At 32.6% G+C, this 22,603-nt stretch overlaps 2 protein-coding genes across 3 annotated transcripts; one reads left to right on the forward strand and one right to left on the reverse strand.

Moving 5' to 3' along the window:
- Window positions 1–6,025: 6,025 nt before the first annotated feature.
- LOC137808493 (SKP1-like protein 1A) lies at window positions 6,026–7,730 on the forward strand. Its single transcript, XM_068609633.2, has 2 exons — window positions 6,026–6,407; window positions 7,290–7,730. Exons 1-2 carry the CDS (start codon window positions 6,114–6,116, stop codon window positions 7,461–7,463), a joined length of 468 nt encoding a protein of 155 aa, XP_068465734.1. The 5' UTR covers window positions 6,026–6,113; the 3' UTR covers window positions 7,464–7,730.
- A 527-nt stretch (window positions 7,731–8,257) lies between these two features.
- On the reverse strand, window positions 8,258–20,713 carry EMB3006 (embryo defective 3006). Of its 2 annotated transcripts, XM_068609634.2 has the most exons (10): window positions 20,591–20,713; window positions 18,949–18,974; window positions 18,672–18,820; window positions 17,249–17,317; window positions 16,185–16,214; window positions 15,629–15,661; window positions 14,034–14,104; window positions 13,623–13,704; window positions 8,700–8,792; window positions 8,258–8,561 (listed from the first exon to the last, which is right to left on the reverse strand). In XM_068609634.2, exons 3-10 carry the CDS (start codon window positions 18,801–18,803, stop codon window positions 8,502–8,504), a joined length of 570 nt encoding a protein of 189 aa, XP_068465735.1. In that variant the 5' UTR covers window positions 18,804–18,820; window positions 18,949–18,974; window positions 20,591–20,713; the 3' UTR covers window positions 8,258–8,501. The 2 variants fall into 2 exon arrangements, with proteins under 2 accessions (XP_068465735.1, XP_090155923.1); XM_090299797.1 differs by lacking the exon at window positions 16,185–16,214.
- Between the last annotated feature and the right edge of the window lie 1,890 nt (window positions 20,714–22,603).

Genomic DNA, 22,603 nt, shown 5'->3' on the forward strand with positions numbered 1-22,603 from the left:
GACCAATATCATTTCATGTAACTTTTTCAAAGTGGTGCATACCAATATCATAAATATTAATATAAAACACTTTTATCTTACAAAAACTCAATTCTAATCCAAAAACAGTGAATGCATTACGTCTTATGTCTTCTTTATTCGTCCTCAACATAATAAAAATTTCACTATCATTATAACTCACGACACAACTCTCACAAGATTCCCATTTCTCATAATACAAACACTCGAATGAATGAAATCAAAGTACTACTCACGACTAGAAGCTTTTGAAGAAAAAAAATCAAACCAGTCAAAAGATTCCTCAGAGTTTCTCGGTGTGGTACATTGTGTAGCATAGTCTTTGTGGTGCACTGTAGCATTGATTCTTTTTTCACAATGATTCAGACCAATATCATTTCATGCAGTTTCACAGTGGTACAAACCAATATCATTTCATGCAGCTTCACAATGGTGCAGACCAATATCATTTCATGAAGTTTCACAGTGGTACAAACCAATATCATTTCATGCAGCTTCACAGTGGTGCAGACCAATAACATTTCATGCATTATTGCAAAGGTATTAACATAAACATTTTTATCCTACAGAAAATCAATTCTAATCCAAAAACAGTAAATGCATTACCTCTTATGTTTTCTTTGTTCGTCCTTAACAAAATAAAAAACTTCACTATCACTATCACCACAACATATTTCTTACAATACCCTTATTTATCAGAATACGAACACTAAAAAAAATGAATGAAATCACACTACTACTCATGGTTGAAAGCTTTTGAAGCAAAAAAAAAATTAAACCAGTCAAAAGATTCTTCAGAGTGTGGTGTAATATGTAGCATAGTCCCCGTGGTGCACTGTAGCATTGATTCCTTCTTTACAATGGTACAAACCAATATCATTTCATGCACTGTTGCAAAGATATTAACATTAAACACTCATATCCTACAAAAATTAAATTCTAATACAAAAAGCAGTGAATGCATTACCTATTATGTTTTATTTTGTTCGTTCTCAACCCAACAAAAAATTTTACTATCATTATCACTCACGACACAACCCTCACAAGACTCATATTTCTTAGAATATAAACACTCAAATGAATTAATAAAATCACACTACTACTCACTGCTGTAAGCTTTTGAAGAAAAAAAAATAGTAACAAGATTCCTCAGAGTTTGTACGGGTTAGACTTGAATTTGTACGAGTTAGTTTTGAATTTATACGGGTTGTACGGGTTTTTAGTGGTAGATTTGTTTGTCTCTCTTGGTTTGGGAGACCAGAGAAATTGTTTCATATTTTTTTTATGTATGTATAAGGGTTGAACCACCCCTTAAGTGGTTCCTGTTATTCAATCCTTTATGCTGATAAAAAAAAAAGATTTCTCAGAATCTTTGTGTGGTGCAGTGTGTAGCATAATCTCTGTGGTGCACTGTAGCATTGATTCTTTCTTCACAGTAGTGCAACTAATATCATTTCATGTAGTTTCACAGTAGTGCAGACCAATATCATTTCATGCAACTTCAAAGTGGTGCGTACCAATATCATAGATATTAATATAAAACACTTTTATCTTACATAAACTCAATTCTAATCCAAGAACCGTGAGTGCATTACGTCTTATGTCTTCTTTATTCGTCCTCAACACAATAAAAATTTCACTATCATTATAACTCACGACACAACTCTCACAAGTGATGGAGATCAAACTCAAGAGGACATGGAGGCCAATCTCACAAGTGATGGAGATCAAACTCAAGAGGACATGGAGGCCAATCAACAAGATCAAGAAGAGGTAGAGACACAAATGGAGGACGTCAGTTTGGGATTTGGTACTACTTTTTGGTGAGTTCTTGTCTTAGAACAATGATCCAACTCTAAGAAAAGTGCCTCAATAATGTCCAGCTCAAGGTGATTCCTAAGAATGTCAAGAATCATTTTCTATATGGCTAGTGGAATCACATTAACAAGATTCCCATTTCTCATAATACGAACACTCTTGAATGAATGAAATCACACTACTCACGACTAGAAGCAAAAAATCAAACTAGTAAAAAGATTCCTCAGAGTTTCTCGGTGTGGTACATTCTGTAGTATAGTCTTTGTGGTGCACTGTAGCATTGATTCTTTTTTCACAGTGGTTCAGACCAATATCATTTCATGCAGTTTCACAGTGGTACAAACCAATATCATTTCATGCAGCTTCACAGTGGTGCAGACCAATAACATTTCATGCATTATTGCAAAGGTATTAACATAAAACATTTTTATGCTACAGAAAATCAATTCTAATCCAAAAACAGTGAATGCATTACCTCTTATGTTTTTCTTTGTTCGTCCTTAACAAAACAAAAAACTTCACTATCACTATCACCACAACATATTTCTTACAATACCCTTATTTATCAGAATACGAACACTCAAAAGAATGAATGAAATCGCACTACTACTTATGGTTGAAGCTTTTGAAGCAAAAAAATAATTAAACCAGTCAAAAGATTTTTCAGAGTCCCTGTGTGGTGTAATATGTAGCATAGTCCCCGTGGTGCACTGTAGCATTGATTCCTTCTTTACAATGGTACAAACCAATATCATTTCATGCACTGTTGCAAAGATATTAACATTAAACACTCATATCCTACAAAAATTAAATTCTAATACAAAAAACAGTGAATGCATTACCTCTTATGTTTTATTTTGTTCGTTCTCAACACAACAAAAAACTTTACTATCATTATCACTCACGACACAACTCTCACAAGACTCATATTTCTTAGAATATAAGCACTCAAATGAATTAATAAAATCACACTACTACTCACGACTGGAAGCTTTTGAAGACAAAAAAATAGTAACAAGATTCCTCAGAGTTTGTACGGGTTAAACTTGAATTTGTACGGGTTAGTTTTGAATTTGTACGGGTTGTACGGGTTTTTAGTGGTAGATTTGTTTGTCTCTCTATTTGTTGGTCTGAGAAATTGTTTCATGTTATTCAATCATTTTTGCTGATAAAAAAAAAAAAGATTCCTTAGAGTCTTTGTGTGGTGCAGTGTGTAGCATAATCTCTGGTGCACTGTAACATTGATTTCTTCTTCACAGTGGTGCAAACTAATATCATTTCATGTAGTTTCACAGTAGTGCAGACCAATATCATTTTATGCAACTTGGTGCATACCAATATCATAGATATTAATATAAAACACTTTTATCTTACATAAACTCAATTATAATCCAAAAACAGTGAATGCATTACGTCTTATGTCTTCCTTATTCGTCCTCAACACAATAAAAATTTCACTATCATTATAACTCACGACACAACTCTCACAAGATTCTCATTTCTCATAATACGAAATGAATGAATGAAATCAGAGTACTACTCACGACTAGAAGCTTTTGAAGAAAAAAAATCAAACCAGTCAAAAGATTCCTCAGAGTTTCTCGGTGTGGTACAGCGTGTAGTATAGTCTTTGTGGTGCACTGTGGCATTGATTATTTTTCCACAGTGGTTCAGACCAATATCATTTCATGCAGTTTCACAGTGGTGCAAACCAATATCATTGTTGCAAAGGTATTAACACAAAACACTTTTATTCTACGTGTACATCTTTCCTAATTTTTGCATGTAACTTGCTCCCCTATCTTCACCCCTACCTCCAAACATGTTGATCCAAACAAGGGATGCTTCCATTAGCCCATCTATGTTGTCACTCCATTAACCACGATCAATAGGTGAACATGTTACAAACAAAAATTTTAAGGCAAATTCTTACATCATCTTATAAATTATGACTTTCACCTATTGTTTTTATATTTATAAAATTATTATTTATTCTTAAACTAAAAATTCGGAGTTCAAAAAAGTACATTTTAAAAATTAATTTTAGCATATATTTTTATATCTTGAAATGAAATTTTAATTGAAAAATCAAAATCTCATGTAAAAAGTAATTTTAAAATACAAAAAAATATATTTTGAAAAAAATTTAAGAATCAAAATTCAGAAATATAATTAAAAAAAATTAAAATATAAAAAGTGTTCTAAACTCCAATCCGTATTTAAAAAAATAAAATTCAGAATATATTTTAATTTGTAAATTTTTTATTTAATAATGTTTTTATCATTTCACATTAAAATATGGTACAGAAGTAATTGCCAAAATGTAAATAAGTACTCACATTATTTGAAAGGAAAATTGAGATTTAGTTTAGAGAAAATATTACAAGCAGAAAAAGATTGTAATTAAAAGATAAAGTTAGAAGGAAGACGAACTAAAGAACATGAAGAAAAAGTTTTAAATACATTTAATATTTTTTATTTAAAGTGAAATATTATTTTTCTTACATACTAATATAGTAACCCGTGGAAGGAAATAGATTAGGATTAACAATGTATGATGCATTTATTATATAAAAAAATTAATGATTTTAATATTAAAGTTTAAATGATTTTATAAAATTATATTATATGATTTGGTTTATTCATATTATATATTAAACATATAAAGTATAATTTAAGATATATATATTATCAATCAAACAAATAAAGTATAATTTAATATATATATATATTATCAATCAAACAAATAAAGTATAATTTAAGATATAATTTAAACTATATATTGATAATGATATATATTGATAATAATAGTTTAATAAAGATAATAATGATATATATATATATATATATATATATATATATATATATTAAAGATTGTGATTTTAATGTATTTCTAGAAAATCTTATTAAATGTGAATAATTTTCTCTATACTAATTTACTTATTTCTATGTTTGTTATAGTCAATGCTTTTTTTAAATATATTCGCGGCACCTTTTTATTTGTAACTGATTTTATTTTTTAAAATATATTATCTATACCATTTTTTACAATAATATTCGCTTATAACTTCACATAATAACTTATACAAATTTAATACGAATGTAATATTTGTTTTAATATATAAAATTATTTTATTCTTAGGGAGATGAGACCTAGAAAACTATTGAAGTCTTTTCTTCTTTCGGTCGGTCAGGTTGTTGGGTGATGAACTGGGGTTCTTCTCGTCCTCCTGCTTCTCCTTCGGCACTCGGTCTCCGGTGAACACCAGATGGTGGGTACCTGCTAAGGTACTCCAACGCTCAAGTCAGTAAAGCGAGTGATCAACACTCGGTAGGTGAACAGTAATAAATGACGTACCTTTCTCCTTCTTTGGGATGTGTGTTATTTATATTATTCTAATGGACCTACCTTGTTGGGCTGGTTTATTGGAGTGGATCTTGCTTAGGGTTGTATTGCCTAATTCTTAATAACGAATTAGCTTCACTGACCTTGGTTTGAGCGTTAACGGTAGTATGGGTCGGTAGGCCGACCGTGGTGATTCTACTCGTCTCGGCCAAGCTTGGCTTCATCTAAGTCTCCTAAGTCTCGGTCGCCTCGACCGAGACTCCCAGGACACGGCCAAAACTCTCGGAACTCGGTCAGATTCCCCTGATATCGGTCAAGTAGACAGGTCTCGGACAGCCAAGTGGATCTCGAACAGGGAGTCTACGTGTTGGTCTCGCCCATACCGGTACATATTTGATTTTTAACATAGTCTATATCTAATTAAAATTATTTTTGAATTAAATTACTTTTTATTCTTTAAACTTTAAATATGTAAATTCATGTAAATATATAATATGAAGAAACCAAATCATATAATATAATTATATATATATATATATATATAAAACTATTATTATCAATCAAACAAATAAAGTATAATTTAAGATATATATTATTATCAATATATCTTATCAAAATAAATCAATTATTGATTGTAAAAGAAAGTTAAATGCATTTCAAAAAATAACTTTTCACATAAAATAATTTCATAATTTGAAATTTAAATTTAAAATGTTGAAGAAAATAAAAATTAGTAAAATGAAAAATCCCGTTTAACCAATGAATGATTGTAACGAAGCGGTGCGACTCAACTACGTTTGGGGTGGGGCCCACAGAACAGCGCCATAAATAGAGGACACACCACACGTTTGTTCTCACCAATAGCGTTTCGCTTCAGAAATAGAATAGCACGGAACAGAGAGAAAAAGGGGTTAGGGTTAGGGATTTGTGAATGGCATCGACAAAGAAGATCACGCTCAAGAGTTCCGATGGTGAGGCCTTCGAAGTGGATGAGATTGTCGCTCTCGAGTCGCAGACGATAAAGCATATGATAGAGGACGATTGCGCCGACAGTGGGATCCCTCTTCCCAACGTCACAAGCAAGATTCTCGCCAAGGTCATCGAGTACTGCAAGAAGCACGTTGAGGCCAATAGCGCCGATGAAAAGCCTACCGAGGATGAACTCAAGGCCTGGGATGCTGAATTTGTCAAGGTTGATCAGGCCACGCTCTTCGATCTCATTCTGGTTCGTTTTCTTGATATCACTTTTCCGTCTTTTCTTTTTGTTCTTGGTTTTGGTGTGCCGTTAGGCCTTTTGCGATTGAGGATTTCGGCTTTTGTTTGGTTTTGTGAGTTTTCTTTATTGATTTGTTGTGTTTTTACTTCACGGTGTCGATTCGCATTCTGTATAATTTTTTACTTCAATTTTGGCTTTGTCTGTTTTCTATATTGTTGTTTGTTTATTAATACAAACAGGGTTTTAAACGGGATTTGCAGTTGCTTTAATATTTTTGGGAAATTGTTTGCCGCATTGTTTGAGACTAACGAACAAAACCCTGGTTATGATGTTTGAGATGTCAAGTTATGATGTTGTGGCTTCAGATTTTAATTTACGAGTTGTTCAGCTTCTTTAGGATTAATTATGGCATCCGATCTATGTTCTGTTCTGGAGCTTGATCATTTTGTCCTTGAAAAGGTATCTTAATATGGATTAAGGGAGGAGCAGAGTATATACCTGGGCATCTCCAATTCAGGGGTTATGGCCAAAGTCTTAAAGCTTAAGATATTGTGTTATAAGAAATCCCCCCCAGAGGATACTTATTTTATAAGAATGTAATAATTTGTGAATGATTTAACTTTTATTATCTTTGTAACATATCATGACAACCTTATAAGTAATGTTTGCATGGAATGAAGAGTTATTGTAAATATTTTGTAGTAAAATAACAATAATGGCAGAGCTATTAATATTGACTTTAACACATTAGATGATGTACTTGATCCATGATATATTAATATTGACATCGTTGTAGACGTTTGTCTTTCTGTATGTATCTGCATGTTATTGTCTGTAATTTACTTTGTTTATTCGTTATGGTACTGTGTTATTTATTGGTTTTTGTTACAGGCTGCAAACTACTTGAACATCAAGAACCTTTTGGATCTTACTTGCCAGACTGTAGCAGACATGATAAAGGGGAAGACTCCTGAGGAAATTCGCAAGACTTTTAACATTAAGAATGACTTCACCCCCGAGGAAGAAGAGGAAGTTCGTCGGGAAAACCAATGGGCGTTTGAATGAGTTACTTTGAAATGGCAATGAAGACAGTGGGTGGGATTAAGTCATAGTTGCTAGTTATGATGTTACTATTTTGTATTATGTTTGATATGTTGGCGTAAAAGACATTTTCTTTGTTGAACCTCGTGGGCAATCTTGAAATTTGTAAGTAATAGTTGAATTTGGTAATGCTTTTGAGTCTCTAGTATATGGAGTTTGATTCATTGTCAAACTTTGTGTGCCTCTTTACTGCTTTCATTGATGTTTAGTAAATAATAGGTTCCTTCTCAAGTTTTTGTTCGTTTGATTGATATTTTTTTAAATTCCCTGAAACGCTAGAATGTTAGCCTGTGAAAATTGATCCCCTCTATCTTTATTTAAAAATGCTCTTTAGGTAAATAGAAAAACGAAACTTACATACTTATAAAAAAGTGTTTATATATATAAAAGAATAAAAAGTATTACCAAATTTTATAAAAGAATTGTGTTTATTTCCAGATGTTGTTGCAACTTTACAAGTCTTTTCTGTAATAAAATATTGTTTTAAAAAGTGCAAAATGTGGAGTAGTTTTGGGATTTTAATGCAAAATGCAAAATATTTAAAATATTTTGCAATCAGATACAATCTCTTAAATGAAATTTAAAAAATGTACAGTTTAAATACCAGATAAAATAGTTGAAATTAACAACATAAAATTGAAATTTGAGTTGGTTATAAAAAGTTCATTTTAAATAAACATAACTTTTTTTTAAAAGTTATTTCCAATTTTTTTCCTAATTGAACAAAAAATATTTTAATTAAATTAGGAAGTCAAAGCTATTAAAAAACTGAAATTAAAATATTTTACAATCAGATACAATCTTATACTGTTTTCATGTAATTCGCCATTGTATTGATCTCATTATGAATGGAAATCATATGATATTGTTGCCATATATAAATAGGGGCCAGAAGGCATTTCACAATTACAATTTTGATGATAACGACGACAGGTACCGTAAAGGAAGGATTAAAGCAGAGATGAACCTTGGTCAAATTTGCAGGAGCACCTACATGATATGTTATTCATCATGGATCCCATCACCGATGTTGGCTCCATAATTTAAATTCATGCTCTTGAGCTGTTGATTATGCGCATAAACAAGCAACGGATCGGAGGCATACATCGGCCAAAAAAGAAACCCCCAATTAATAAAACATCAGAATTATATAACCTTTCGACTAATGGAAGGACTAAAGATAAGTTGAGAGACATTAACCTTCTCAACAGCTTGTGAAGCACCAGATAATACTTTGTTGTCTTCCCTAAGGATTTGCAGTCGGGTGCGCAACACTTGATTATGTTCCTCTCCCTAACAAACGACAGAAGTAGGAGAGGAGGGAAAATTCTCTTATTTGGTTTGGCAACAGAAGGATATTTATGAAGGGAAAAAAAATAAAACCGTAAGTAATACTAATGAAGAGGAGCAGAGAAAAAAAGAAACCCTCAAGATAACTTAGTCACTAAAATCCCAAAATTATGAACCATTTCCCCTCCGTTCTTAATACTCTCAATGTCGCCGGAGAGGGAATTCAGTTCCCTCCCTTTCCTTCTCTCAAAGTTTTCAACCAAATAAGAAAAAGATATAAAAGTAACTATAACTATACCCCCATTTTCTTCTATAACAAACATTGTGTAAGGGCCTCTAAGGAAAACATCAATTATTTTCAATTCATAAAATAAGATAGATTAAATAGTCTTAAATATTGTAAAGGTGTTGTGTGCTTGTACTGTATCGAGTTTCTAGATATATCAATTCATATCCTCTTTTCTTCCCTCTCATACATTATATTTGATATATCCAAAATTATTATAAATGAGATCTTAAGAGACGTAAATTCCCTCTCAAATGCATTTTAGTTTTCGTGTATTTTTCTCAAGTTAGTACGGGTTAATCCCGCTATGCCAGTCTCTGTTGGGCAAAGGAATTGCCATCCAGTCACTGTCTTAGCCAAACCTACGCGTTGCCTTCCATAGGTCAGAACCTTTTCGAACCACCACGGTTCAACTCATTGAAGCATTCTAAGCCCATTTTGCCCTCGGTTCTTCATTCCAGTAGCATTTGGTAAGTCATCACAGTTTCTCTCACTTGAAACCCTAGGTTGTTATCTGTTCTTTCTCTGTTGCATTAAATGGTTAGTCGAGTGCCCCAAGGTGAGTCCCCTTCAGCACATCCTTCTCAACCATCACCTAATACCACGACTCTTGATCACAATGACTTGAGTTTGCCCATTGTTATTCACAAAGGTACTCAATCTATCCTTAATCCTCACCCTATATACATTTTTCTTAGCTACCTATTTTTCCTTTATTTCTTGCCTCTTCTAATACTGTTCCTAAAAATGTGACAGAAGCACTAGATCATCCTGGGGTGACGACAAGCCATGATTACTAAAATGCCAGCTCTTGAACATAACAAAACATGAGACTTAGTTCCTCTTCCTTCGGGGAAGAAGATAGTAAGTTGTCGTTGAGTTTATGTCATTAAGGTTGGACCTAATGATGAAGTTGATTGCCTCAAAACTCGATTGGTGGCAGAAGGATATACTCAGATCTATAGGCTTCACTGCAATGATACAGTGGAAAGAAATAGATGAAATATATTTCTGAGATATCTTACAAATGTGATTACAGTCTCTATTTATAGACTGTTTTACAACCTAATTAAAGAAAGAAATAATAGGCAATGAAAGCCAGAAATAATGAGTGTTTAAAGCTGTACAAATCAAATAAAATAAAATCACTAACAAATCTGTCCTAATAAATATAAAATGGAATATGCACTTAGTTATAACATAATTCTCCTAATTATGCAACACTCCCCCTCAAGTTGGTGAATGTATATCTATCATTCCCAACTTGCAAGTAAGATCTTCGAATTGTTTTATGGGAAGTCCCTTAGTAAACATATCTGCCAATTGGAGTCTTGAAGGGATGTACTCAGTGGCTATAAGACCATCATCCAACTTCTCTTTAATAAAGTGTCGGTCTATCTCTACGTGCTTTGTTCAATCATGTTGAACCGGATTGTGTGCAATACTGATAGCGGACTTATTATCACATGCCAAACCCATAGGAGCTTCATATTTTATTTTTAGGTCATCAAGTATGATCTTCATCCATAAGAGTTCACACACCCCTTGAGCCATGGCTCTAAATTCTGCCTCTGCACTTGATCTTGCAACTACATTTTGCTTCTTGCTCCTCCATGTCACCAGATTTCCACCCAAGAACATGCAGTAGCCTGTGGTGGATCTCCTATCAACAATCGATCCTGCATAGTCAGCATCAGTATATACTTTCATGGATAAGTTTTCCCCCTTTTTGAATAGCAATCCTTTTCCTGGAGAGGCTTTTAAGTACTGAATAATTTTATCTACTGCCTGCAAGTGTCTTTCTCTTGGATCATGCATAAATTGACTAACCACACTAACTGCATAGGCTATATCTGGCCTAGTGTGTGAAAGATAAATGAGTTTTCCCACAAGTCTTTGATATTGTGTCTTCTCCACTTTTGGGTTTTCCTCATCATTCCCAATCCTATGATTTTGCTCTATTGGCACTCCAGTGGGCTTACAACCCAACTGACCAATCTCTTTGAAAAGATCAAGGATGTATTTCCTTTGAGAAATAAAGATGCCCTGTCTCGAGTAAGCAACCTCTATCCCAAGGAAGTACTTCAGCTTCCCAAGATCCTTCATTTCAAATTGAGCAGCTAGTCTCTCCCTCAAATTTTGTTTTTCAATCTCATCATCACCTGTAATAATCAAATCATCTACATAGACCAAAAGTAGAGTGAGTTTACCATTCTGAGAATGTTTTATAAACAGAGTATGGTCACCTTGGCTTTGTCGGTACCCCAAAGATACCATAGCTTGAGTAAACCTTCCAAACCAAGCACGAGGTGATTGTTTAAGACCATATAGGGCCTTCTTAAGTCTGCACGCCTTATTCCCTTCATTAACAATACCATAACCAGGTGGAATCTCCATGTATACTTCTTCCTCCAAGCTTCCATGCAAGAAGGCATTTTTAACATCAAATTGATGCATTGCCCAACCAAAGTGTGCTGCCAGGGAGAGAATAATCCTGACGGTATTCATTTTTGCCACTGGAGCAAAAGTCTCCTCATAATCGATCCCATAGGTTTGAGTGTACCCTTTTGCAACCAACCTTGCTTTATACCGATCGAGTGTGCCATCAGACTTATACTTAACTGTGTATATCCACCTACAACCCACTGCTTTCTTATCTTTTGGTCTCTCTACAATCTCCCAAGTCTCATTCCTTTCTAACGCGCTCATTTCTTCATTCATGGCTCGAATCCAGTTCTCATCTTTTAAGGCTTCTTGTACCGATGAAGGGATTTTGATAGAATCAATAGCTGAAAGAAAACTCTGGTGCTGCATAGAAAGTTTTTCTGTAGACACAAATTGGGATATAGGATATTTGGCACAAGATCTTTTTTCTTTTCTCAAGGCAATAGGTAAATCATTTAGGTTAGGTTCAAAAGCAGTATTTAAGGTGTCCTCAAGAGTCTCACTGGTATGAGTTCTTACCTCCGGTTCAGACAATTGAAGTTGCTGTACGACCAGGACGGGTTCTTGTTGCCTTCGCTGATATTGGGATATAGGATATTTGGCACAAGATCTTTCTCCGGTGACCAAAATGAGTACTGTCAGACTTTCCCTTATCATGGTTGCCATTTGTCATTGGCCCCTTCATCAATTAAATATTAAAAGTATCCCAATCAAAGGAAGGAGTTCTAATCTCTAAAAGGAAATATGCTCTTGACCAAATCTCACTATTACTAGACCAAATCTGTCTTTTGTAGGTGGTGTTGTGATTTATGATCATTGGAATGTTGTCATCTGTATTAACATATCTCAAAAAGGCTCCAGGACAACCACGATTGTATAAAGATAAAGGGAATACCCAATATTTTGGATATTGTGATGTTGATTGGGTTGGTTCTCCTAGGAATCGCTCTTCTACAGGATATTGTGTTTTGCTTGGAGAAAATATTATCTCTTGGAAAAGCAAGAAACAAAATGTTGTTGCTCAATTATCTGCAAAAGTTGAGTACAGAGTAATGACATCCCTCACTTGTGAGCTTATACTGTTAAAGGTTCCTCCAAGATTAGAATTTTGTGAGATTCAACCGATGAAGATGTATTATGGTAACCAAGCTACTTTCCACATTCTTCCAATTCAGTGTTCCATAGAGGACTAAACACAGAGAAATTGACTGTAATTTTATTCGAAAAAAGTTGTTGTCCAAGGAAATTTGAACTAAGTTTGTCGGATCAAATGATCAACTTGCAGATGTGTTAACAAAATCCTTGTGATGACCTCATTGAATTTATTTGTTGCAAGCTCGGCACATAAAATTTGTATGCTCTAGCTTGAGGGGAGTGTTGGAATACTGAAATAGAATTTATTGTAAAGGTGTTGTATGCTTTGTGTTGTACCTAGTTCCTAAATATATCTTTTCATATCCTCTTCTTTTCCCTCTCATACATTGTATTTGATGTATCCAAAGTTATTATAAATATGAGATCCTCACAGACGGAAATTCACTCTCTCAAATTCACCCTAATACTTTTGTATTTTTCTCAAGTATATCATTTGTGACCCAGCTGAATTTTCTTTGCAGTAATTTTCATGTCCAAACCTTTCAGCTCTATATACGTATTTCATATGATCTCAAATTTTAAATAAAGTTATTTATATTCAAATTCACAAACTATTTAATAAGGGTTTGCTTTGTAACCTTGAATTGTATGTCCAGTTGTAGACAAAGGTTACCACTGTTACGCTGCAAGGAATAATTATTAGGGTCATAACAAAGTGGATGGCTGTTCCTGGAGTCCACACGACCAGGGATCATAAACGTTTTGTCTATTACAATTTGAGAATGAAAAATATAAATCGTAGATTAGAAGGAAGGCATGGGATAACATGAAAATAGTGATAGACACACACAAAGTGGAAAGTGTGCTTTTAGGTGGGGTGAGATGGTATAACAAGAGAAAAAGGAATATGGAAATAGTGGCGTCGAATAGACTCAAGATGTGCTTTTCTAGTCTACCTTCGGTATAATATGACAAGGATGCATTCAGGTAGCGTAAGTTGTACCTACCAATTGAACCATATGCATTAAGTGTTGAATTTCTTTCTTCTTTGCCATAGACAGATTCTCTGAAACATCCGTTATGTTACTCCTGCATTTGTATCAATGTTTCCCTATTAGTTCAAATAATCAAACATACTGCAAATGTAATAACGAATAAATATACGATAAGAAGTAAATTGAGTAAGTGTGTTAAAAAATAATCAGCATTGGTCCCCAAATAATCTGAAATCTCTATCAACAAAATTAAAAATGGGATTAGCCAAAGAGAACCTTGTGTTGAAGATTAAGCTTTCACTAATTGTTAATTTGATTGCTAATATGAATGGAATTTTCAATATCATCACTTCAGATATATAATTATAATAATGACATCCTACAACAAACTACTTAAAATGCTATCGCAAAGTCCTATAATACCTATCTGAAAACAGGACATCCAGATCTTGTTCTTCCACAATTTCCTCCACAGCATCAAGAGTGGCTCCTGCCTGCAACAAAGAAGAATGCAAAATTACAGACTAACTTGAATATGGTAGAATATTGCAAGTGCATGCCTGTATGTCCTACACAGAGTGTATGGCAGTAAGAGTATCAAAGCCACCATATCTTACCTATGTTAAGGTATATAAAAAAATTCAAAATTTTCACTTTAGTTAAAGGGAGTAACTGAATTGTGCTACGATTCTGTAGGGACTGTAGAAGATTTTGAGTCTACTTGGAAGAACTTCTCCGTAAAAACTTCTAAGAATCAAAATATGAAGAAAACAAATTGCAATAGTTAAATAGAAAAATTGAAGTTATGAGAGATTTCAAGTTACCTAAAACATAAGCTAATTTTAACTTTTTAGAGAAATTAATTTCATATTTTTCTCTTCTAAAAATATTTTTTGGTAAGCTTATCCAAGCATGGCTTTTAAAAATAATATCTCCAAAGCCAAATCTTAACTTCTCCATAAAAACTTCCTAAGAAAAAAAATAGGATGAAAAAATATGATTTTTTTCATAAGTTAAAATTAACTTTTGCAATAGTTAAAAATAAAAATTTGAATTATATGAGAGATTTTCTACAAGTTAACTCGCATATGCTAATTCTAACTTGTGGAGAAATTAATTTCTTATTTTTCTCTTCTAAATATCTTTTTTGGGAAGCTTATCCAAACATACCTTTCAAAAAGAATATCTCAAAAGTCAAATCTTAACTTAATGTTGAAAACTTAAATAGAACTAGAAAGGTTCAACTTCTTAACTATCTCGGCTAGTTTTAAGATTCCCATAACTGAAATTTGAGTTAAATGTAGATTTGATTAAAATAAGAAAAGTTTTTATTCGCTTTGTTTTACTAATCTAGTACTACTTACTACTACCACCTGAGTGGGAGGTATTTGACCATTTGCAAGAGTAAATACAAGTATCCATGAAAAAAAACACAAGAATAAGAGGACTTTTATACAAATTTATTAATTTGATTACATTGTAAGGATTTGACTAAAAATATGTGCTATTCCTATCCTCGATAACATGTCCATATTCTTTTTTATTATTATTTTCCACACAATTTCAAATAGCACCTTCAAGTATGAATTAAGGAGAAGATCCTCTAAAATGAATATGTCTTTACTGTGAGAAAGAAAGTGTAAGTACTTAATTTTGGAGGTTTTAGATCACAATGCACTTCTGTCGGACTAAATCATGAGTAAATAAACTCTTGATCACTTTAACAGACTCAATTTAGAGGACCCTAATCCAATTTAAAGTTTGCCCCTTTGATTTCCATTAATCTTAATTCTCCATGTGAACCTGCTCCTGTCCTAGGTGGTGTGGCAGTGGTGGGGAGGCAAAACTCACCTTGTCCCTCCCGTCTGCCATGCCTAGTACCATGCAAGTTTTATAATGTATGGTTGCAATCCTAACTAAATTGCAGTATATGAATGTTGAGCAATCAGATACAACATTATTCTACTTTTTTATTTAAATTTTAGAATAAAACAACAGAGACAATAACACAATTATACCTGTGTTTGAAGACTGATTGTCTCAAACCCTTCCTGTAAAAATAATTAACTGAACACTTAAAATTAACACTTTTATCAAAATAATAACAAATTCTTTATGCTATAAAGCTTTACATGTGTAAATAAATAGTTAGAGGAGACAAGTTATAAAATAGATGTTTCCTGACAAATCTATCAAAATGTGAGAGAGGGAAAGATAAAGGAACAGAACAAAATTGCACAGTAACAACAAATCATGAACCAATCATTTTAAAAGAAATAAAAGAAAAAATACTAAATCATTGCATATGCTAACTAATACAAATTTCAAGAAAATAATTAAGTTTACTGACTCAAACCATTGATGACAGATATCATTACTAAGTATCTGAAATAGTGAAACATCAGCATCAGGCTTATGCTTGAGAAATAGCTATGACTGAAAGGAAAAACATCAAAGGTGATATTTAGATAACATCCTCAACTGTTGCATAACGCATCTCATCAGCTGTTTATATTTGAGAGAAAATGGATTTTGGATCAACATTACTTACATCAGCACTTATCTCGAACATACCTCTAAGTTTTCATGCAACGAAGTAATGACCTGAAAGACATGATACAAAATAATACAAATAAATGAAACTCTGAGCAGCTCTTGACACTTAGACTTTGAAAAATAGAATAAAGGAATTTATGTGAATTGCATTCAGCTGAGAAGAGGAATGATACATATAGCTTGATTAGTAAATAATGTTCGTTGTTTCCTTTTATAATTAAAAAAGGTAGATACTTCCTGTAAAATGGAGTGTCAAACTATCAATCCCAATAATTCACGCATTTCATTGTGTAGTCTTGCATTTTATAAAAGAGTGGTGATGCACATATCACTCTTTTTTTGTCAAACACTGCAACAACACCCATATATATATTTGTCTTCTTCCTTTAAAATCAGTGCAGGCTGAAAGTATTTTCTCTGAAGTGCTTCAGAAATTGTTCTTAGGTAGGTTGGTATTAGAGCCTTTATGTTTTAAAGTAAAGTTATATTTCAACACAAGGTAAGGAGTGCCAGTGCAATGTCTGAGCTTTTAAGGTTTCCGGTCTCGTAAGGCTCCAGTTTGACGGGACATGTTAGATATAAATTCATTTGTCTTCACTCAATGATTTGGGGTAGCAGGTTTACTATACAAGTTTCTTGATAGACATAAGCTCGATACTAACAAAAATGCCTTGTTTAATTTCATATCTATTAGATGTTACTAAGGTATCACACTTAAGGCCTTGTTCATTTTGCTTATTTATGTGTAAAGATGGCTTTTTAATTTGACCCCCTTTTAATAGTCAGTAGCTTATATAAACCTACTTAGCATTAAGTGGCTGAGGAAGAGGAACACAATTATTATATAACTCTAACTACAAGGTTGCACCAAAAAATTTCCAAGATTAACAGCGACATAAGTATAAAGGAAATCCTTGAAATTCAACCACTGTCCTAAATTTAGAACACAATTCATTTGGAAAACTGGATGTGAAAAATAATGACCTGGGTCAACCCATTGTCACAGTTTTCTTATTGGCTAAAACTCAATGTAACATTCAGAAATATACTTCTAATAATATGGACATATCAAGGGTGCATACCTGAAGAAATAGGCGATGGAGGGATTCCCTTTCATTGTTAGAGAAACTTGAAAATGCTTTATAAAATTCCTTTAAGCATCAAAAGAAACATGTATCAATACATAGCCGTTTTAGAGTGCAAAATATTAACATAATTTCAGATTTATACTTCAGTAGTCATACTCAAACCATAGGATAAAAATGTATGCTATCACAATGGATTAGACATAATTCAACCATTACTACCTATTAAGCAGTAACACTATGTAAACATGTCATGGATATCTTTTTAGTGCAAAAGCATCTGATCTGAACTAGTGACATAGATATGGGTAATGTTTTATGCATCTATAAACTACAAGGGAGTCATACCACACAATTGCCATAACCGGTGAACCTGCCTGGTGTCTGGTCTATTTGAACCATAAAACTCGTCTCAAGTTTTAAACCAATATGAAAACGGTGAACTGATCAAAATCAGTCATAACCAGTTTACAGTGGTTGAACAAATTATTTAAAAATATATTATTTAGATGTTAAATTTAATTTTTCATAAATATATATATATATATATATATTTCATTTTCTTTTAAGCAAACTTATTATTTTCAAATAATATTATTATGTATTATTGAATCTTAAACCCTTTTTTAAATAAAAAAAACATATAAAATGTGTAATTTTTAGGTTTTAGTATTATTAAATTATGATATTTTATTTGTCTGATATTATTTTTTATATAATTTAATTATTAGATTTATTTTATTAATGCTGGTTCAACTACAGTTCAATTATTGGTTCCCCTAAACCCTAAAATCGGTCCAACTTTCAAAACATGGGTTTCAAACTCACCTTTAATGTATGTCAGAAGGTATTTTTCAAGAAATCCCAAATATCAACCCACCATCAATCATTTCTTTTGGTCTAGCTTTATAATTGGTAACGTCATCTAGTTTATTGATTTTAACCTCACCTACTTCTTCCCACTAATTACAAGAGTAGCGCGTAAGGAGGGTGTGGCAGTAGTGCTTGTTGATTTGATGTAAAAATCAACAAATCTAAATTCTAAAGGGAAGCAATACATGAAAATAAATTAAAAACAGGCAATACTTAATGTGCCTAATCTTTTATAAAAAAATATAAAAAAACTAGACAATACTTATTGATTTTGGTTTATCCCAGGTAGAAGTGGTCAGGTGGTAATGAATTTAGTTTTCAAATCTTCATTTCCGTTTTAAGTCAAATGGTTTCTATTAACTTAAAATCTTAAATTGTTGGGGAGATTCAGTTTCTCTGCTAACAAATTTTTGTTACTATTATTGGAAACAGCATTCAGGGTTAAGAAGTGAATTTATTTTACATACCTATTGTTAACTCTTTCATTATACCACACAATTAAAAGCATCCGTGTATAGAGAGAGAAGAAAGAAGAAACAAAGTCTACCTCCTTTGAGCATGAAGTGAGCAAAGATCTGAGAGAATATTTGAAAGACTTGTTCAAATTGGAGAACCTGGATCCAATTCTATTAGAAGGCACTAGGGAAGCTTTGGCACCATGTTCAGGTCTTTTGTCCATTTCCTTAGAATCAGAGGCTATGAAGAATCATCGGACACAGAGCAGAACAGAAATAAAAGCAAAAAATGGAGGTGAAGCTCGTGCATGCAAATCATATGCCGTTCAAGTGAGTGAACTGTGAAGCAAAGATGTGAGCAACAATTACCTGCAATGAGTCCCTCTGAAAGTAACCTGAAAGATATAACACGTTAATTGGTAAACATTGGAAAGCTAAATTACAAACGAGCTAGAACAGAAGAGATTTAGTACATGGAAACTGGCTCGAAATTACAAGTATATAACATTCATTTATTAGCGTTGTGAGCTCCAATATTAGCAGATTTTGGAATCTTCATTGCAGATCAGTTGTAAAAACAAGTTGAAAGACATATTTACACATTAGGTGGGATTCATAAACATTAAAAATGACCAGAACCAACAAAAACAAAACAATAACAAAGAAAAAATCCAGTGCCTGGTTGACAGTAATTAGAGAGGAAATAAATAAATGGACAAAAATGGATGATATCCATAAAGCAAAAGAAATCTCAATTTGTTTTTGTCACATTTTCTCTGCTTCCAATTTTCTAAACAAATGATATCACCAAATCAGTTGCTTGACAGTGTTGACACTGAAACTGTTTTACCATTAAATTACTTATAGGGGCAGAGGAACCACGCAACAAATTACACTGTCAGCAATTTGTTAAAAGCATTCACTCAATCAGGATCCATAGCCAGATATTAGGAAACAGGGTTCAACGCTTTAATACTGCATACAAATTAAAAACCTGATTATTTGGGAATAAGTTGAATTTCTTCTATTATCTAAAAAATACAAAACCAAAACCCAAGATTCTTCCTCAATCCTTAGTATTTTCTCTTCTATAGCCTTGAAACTCTCAAAGAGATTAACAAGTTGACAGAAGAAAAAATGGCATGCTCTTAAAAATACTGCTATAAATTCGAATCCATTGTAATTTCCTCCTTATTCTACAATGTTTATGATTAATAAAAACAAAAACTAGACAAAAGCTAAAACCATGTGTTCTACATCTTCTGTCATGTTATCAAACTCGAGTGTTAACTCATAACGACTTAAAGTTCCCACGCCCAGTGCCCGAGTTAAATGGTAAGCAAACTCAGTTTTGGAGCAGGATCGGTGGGCTGTGAACTCGATAAGCTCGGCCAAACTCGCGAGCTTGCAATCGAGTTGTCGTTTCGTGTGCCAAAATAAACAAAACTCACCGCGACTAGGGTTCGTTCTTCACCTCCTCTACTGCTTGCGGAGTACGGTTCCTTCTTCTCGTCGTCTACTACTCGCGTAAGACCGACACCGCTGACTCTACTCGCGGACACTTTCGTGGCTCTCTTTTCCTCTCCTTGCGGAAGGCTCTCTCTGTTCGTGAGACGCCGTCGTTCTATTTGTTCTCCACGCCGTCGTTGTCGTTCCGGTCAACGGCGTGGTGGTGTGTGGCGGTTCTATTCTCAGTTCACGACATCGCTGCCGTTCCTACCGTCACCGTGGTTTTCTTCCTCTTTTCATAAGTTTGTGCTCTGCTCTAAGGTTTGTTTATTGTTTTTCTCTTATATTCAGTTTAAGATTATGATAGAACAGAATTCGCAGTGCCAACATTACTATTCACATGAATTGCTATGGAAAATTAGTACTCATAACCCTAAGCCAATTCTGAGTTGGGGAAACCTTTTGCGACAATCGGTTATGGAAGTAATTGTTACCATGACCTAATTAGTAATGAAGAGAATTGCTGAAACGATAATCGAGAGTATTAAGAGAAAGCACGTACCGTGAAATTGTGTCTCTCGCCCTCGCCGGCGAACGGAGATTTTCCTGAACAGGAGAAAATAAGGTGTAAGGATGTGGGAACAGTTGTTCAGAATTTTGATTCACTTTTCTTTCCCGCCTTATATATTCAGTGTGTTTCTAGCCATTCAAAATATGACGTATTTTTTATATATATATGTAAAATTTATAATTTAAAAATAATTAAATATTTTCAAATTTTTGTTAATGTTGCTTTAATTAATTGAGTTTTATTTTTTTTAGTTGAAAATAATCCTTTTTGAAAATATAAAATGATTTTTTTTCTTTAATTAGTAGTAGTTCTTAAATGTCTAATAAAATTATATTGACAATATTCAAACACCTAAAATTTTGCTTCTTGTACTATAAATGAAAGCATACATTGTGATATTAAGGCCACAAACATCATTTATTTAGTTCTTATATTTAACAAGTTTTTATTGTGTTTCACCAATAACACAAGAAAATAAAATCACCAATAACTACAATATATTATGCAGATGTCAGTGAAAAGGTAAATAAGTTTATCAAACCAAATACAGAGGTACGATTATTGTACTCTTATATTTAATTGATGTCTTTCTATCGTGCATAATATTTGTATTGAAATTCAAATATTACCTATAAAGTATCATCTAGTTGTAATTAACAGAATTCTTAAGATTCTTAAAGGTATTATAAACATAGTTTTTTGCATCCATATTTTAGTTATTGAAAGTTAAATAAAAAGAGTACTAGCAAGATATGTCATATTTTAGGATTATCATTAGTTTCACAGTGTTCTAATGAGCATGTTGATGCGTACTATATTGTTGTTGACAAATTTTGTTTTTAAATCCTTTCATTCATTAAAGTAGTAAGTTGAAGATTATGATATCTTCCTTTATCATATTATGTAAATTTAAAATTGAACAAACCTTATATATAGTTTTTTATTAAGTGTAAAAACAATTATTATTATGTTCTATAGACAAATTATACATCTAATAAGCATTAAATATATCATAGTGATAATTTGTGTTTTATATGTGTTTGATTTGTGTTATGCGTAATTTACTATTTATGAACAAAATAATAAAAGTGTTTTCTAAGATAAGTACGTACAAAAATTCTAAAAAGTCTATTATGCTAATGCTACATGTTGTTTGCTGTAACAATAAAGTGACAAAAGTTAAAGTAGAAGAAAACTATATTTCTTTTCAAGACATTTAAATCTCTAATTATTTAAATTAAAACATTTGTGTTCAATATGCTTGTTAAATATTTAAATGCATAAGTTAGGAATGACTTGTTTGTTAAAAAAAAACATACGAGATAGTAAGAGTTTGGGAATATTTTAAAAGAATATTAGTAGTTGTAAGAGTTTAGAAAAATTTCAAAAAATAATACTCTTAGTATTAGCTAAAAGTGATCACTGACAAAAAAAAAAATTACAACAAAGTTTTCTAGTGGAACTTCACAAATTAGATTTGACAAACTAGACTAAAGTCTTTTTAAAACACAAAATATTCTTAATGTTATTAGTTTTTCTTCAATTTCAGCTCATCTCACATGGCAATCTTCAAATTAAAGTTACAATAATGATACATATTGTTAATAATAATAATTGTTGGAGATCCCATATCGACTAAAGATTAGAGTCTTTCATAATATATAAGTAGGTGCAAACCTCACCTCATGACCTAATTTTATGGGGTTGAGTTAGGCTTAAAGTCCACTTTGTAATATGGTATCAGAGTCATTTCGAGTTTATGGGGTTGAGTTAGACTTAAAGTTCACTTTGTAATAATAATTTTAACTTTTATTCATTCTCCTTCAATTCCTATATACCCTTTCCCTTAAGGAATTTGTTGCTTTAAAAACAATCTTGGTATCACAATCACAATAAGTCTTCAATTGAATTTATAGCTAGATTTTTTTCTTATCTTCGACTCCTCATTTTCTTTACAACCACTAACATATTTTCTCGTAAACTTGTACTACAAGAAAAAACTCA

Source organism: Phaseolus vulgaris, chromosome 3, assembly GCF_051622355.1.
Source record: "Phaseolus vulgaris cultivar YP4 chromosome 3, ASM5162235v1, whole genome shotgun sequence".
Taxonomy (NCBI): Eukaryota; Viridiplantae; Streptophyta; class Magnoliopsida; order Fabales; family Fabaceae; genus Phaseolus; species Phaseolus vulgaris.

What these genes read in the sequence shown, in the direction of transcription:
- LOC137808493 (XM_068609633.2), top strand. Translation starts at nt 6,114, where the DNA reads ATGGCATCGACAAAGAAGATCACGCTCAAGAGTTCCGATGGTGAGGCC. An exon ending in CGCTCTTCGATCTCATTCTG is followed by an intron (nt 6,408 to 7,289) that starts GTTCGTTTTCTT and finishes TTTTTGTTACAG; the next exon opens with GCTGCAAACTACTTGAACAT.
- EMB3006 (XM_068609634.2), bottom strand. Translation starts at nt 18,803, where the DNA reads ATGGACAAAAGACCTGAACATGGTGCCAAAGCTTCCCTAGTGCCTTCT. An exon ending in TCACTTCATGCTCAAAGGAG is followed by an intron (nt 17,318 to 18,671) that starts GTAGACTTTGTT and finishes TGATGCTTAAAG; the next exon opens with GAATTTTATAAAGCATTTTC. An exon ending in GATGTCCTGTTTTCAGATAG is followed by an intron (nt 13,705 to 14,033) that starts GTATTATAGGAC and finishes ATACAAATGCAG; the next exon opens with GAGTAACATAACGGATGTTT.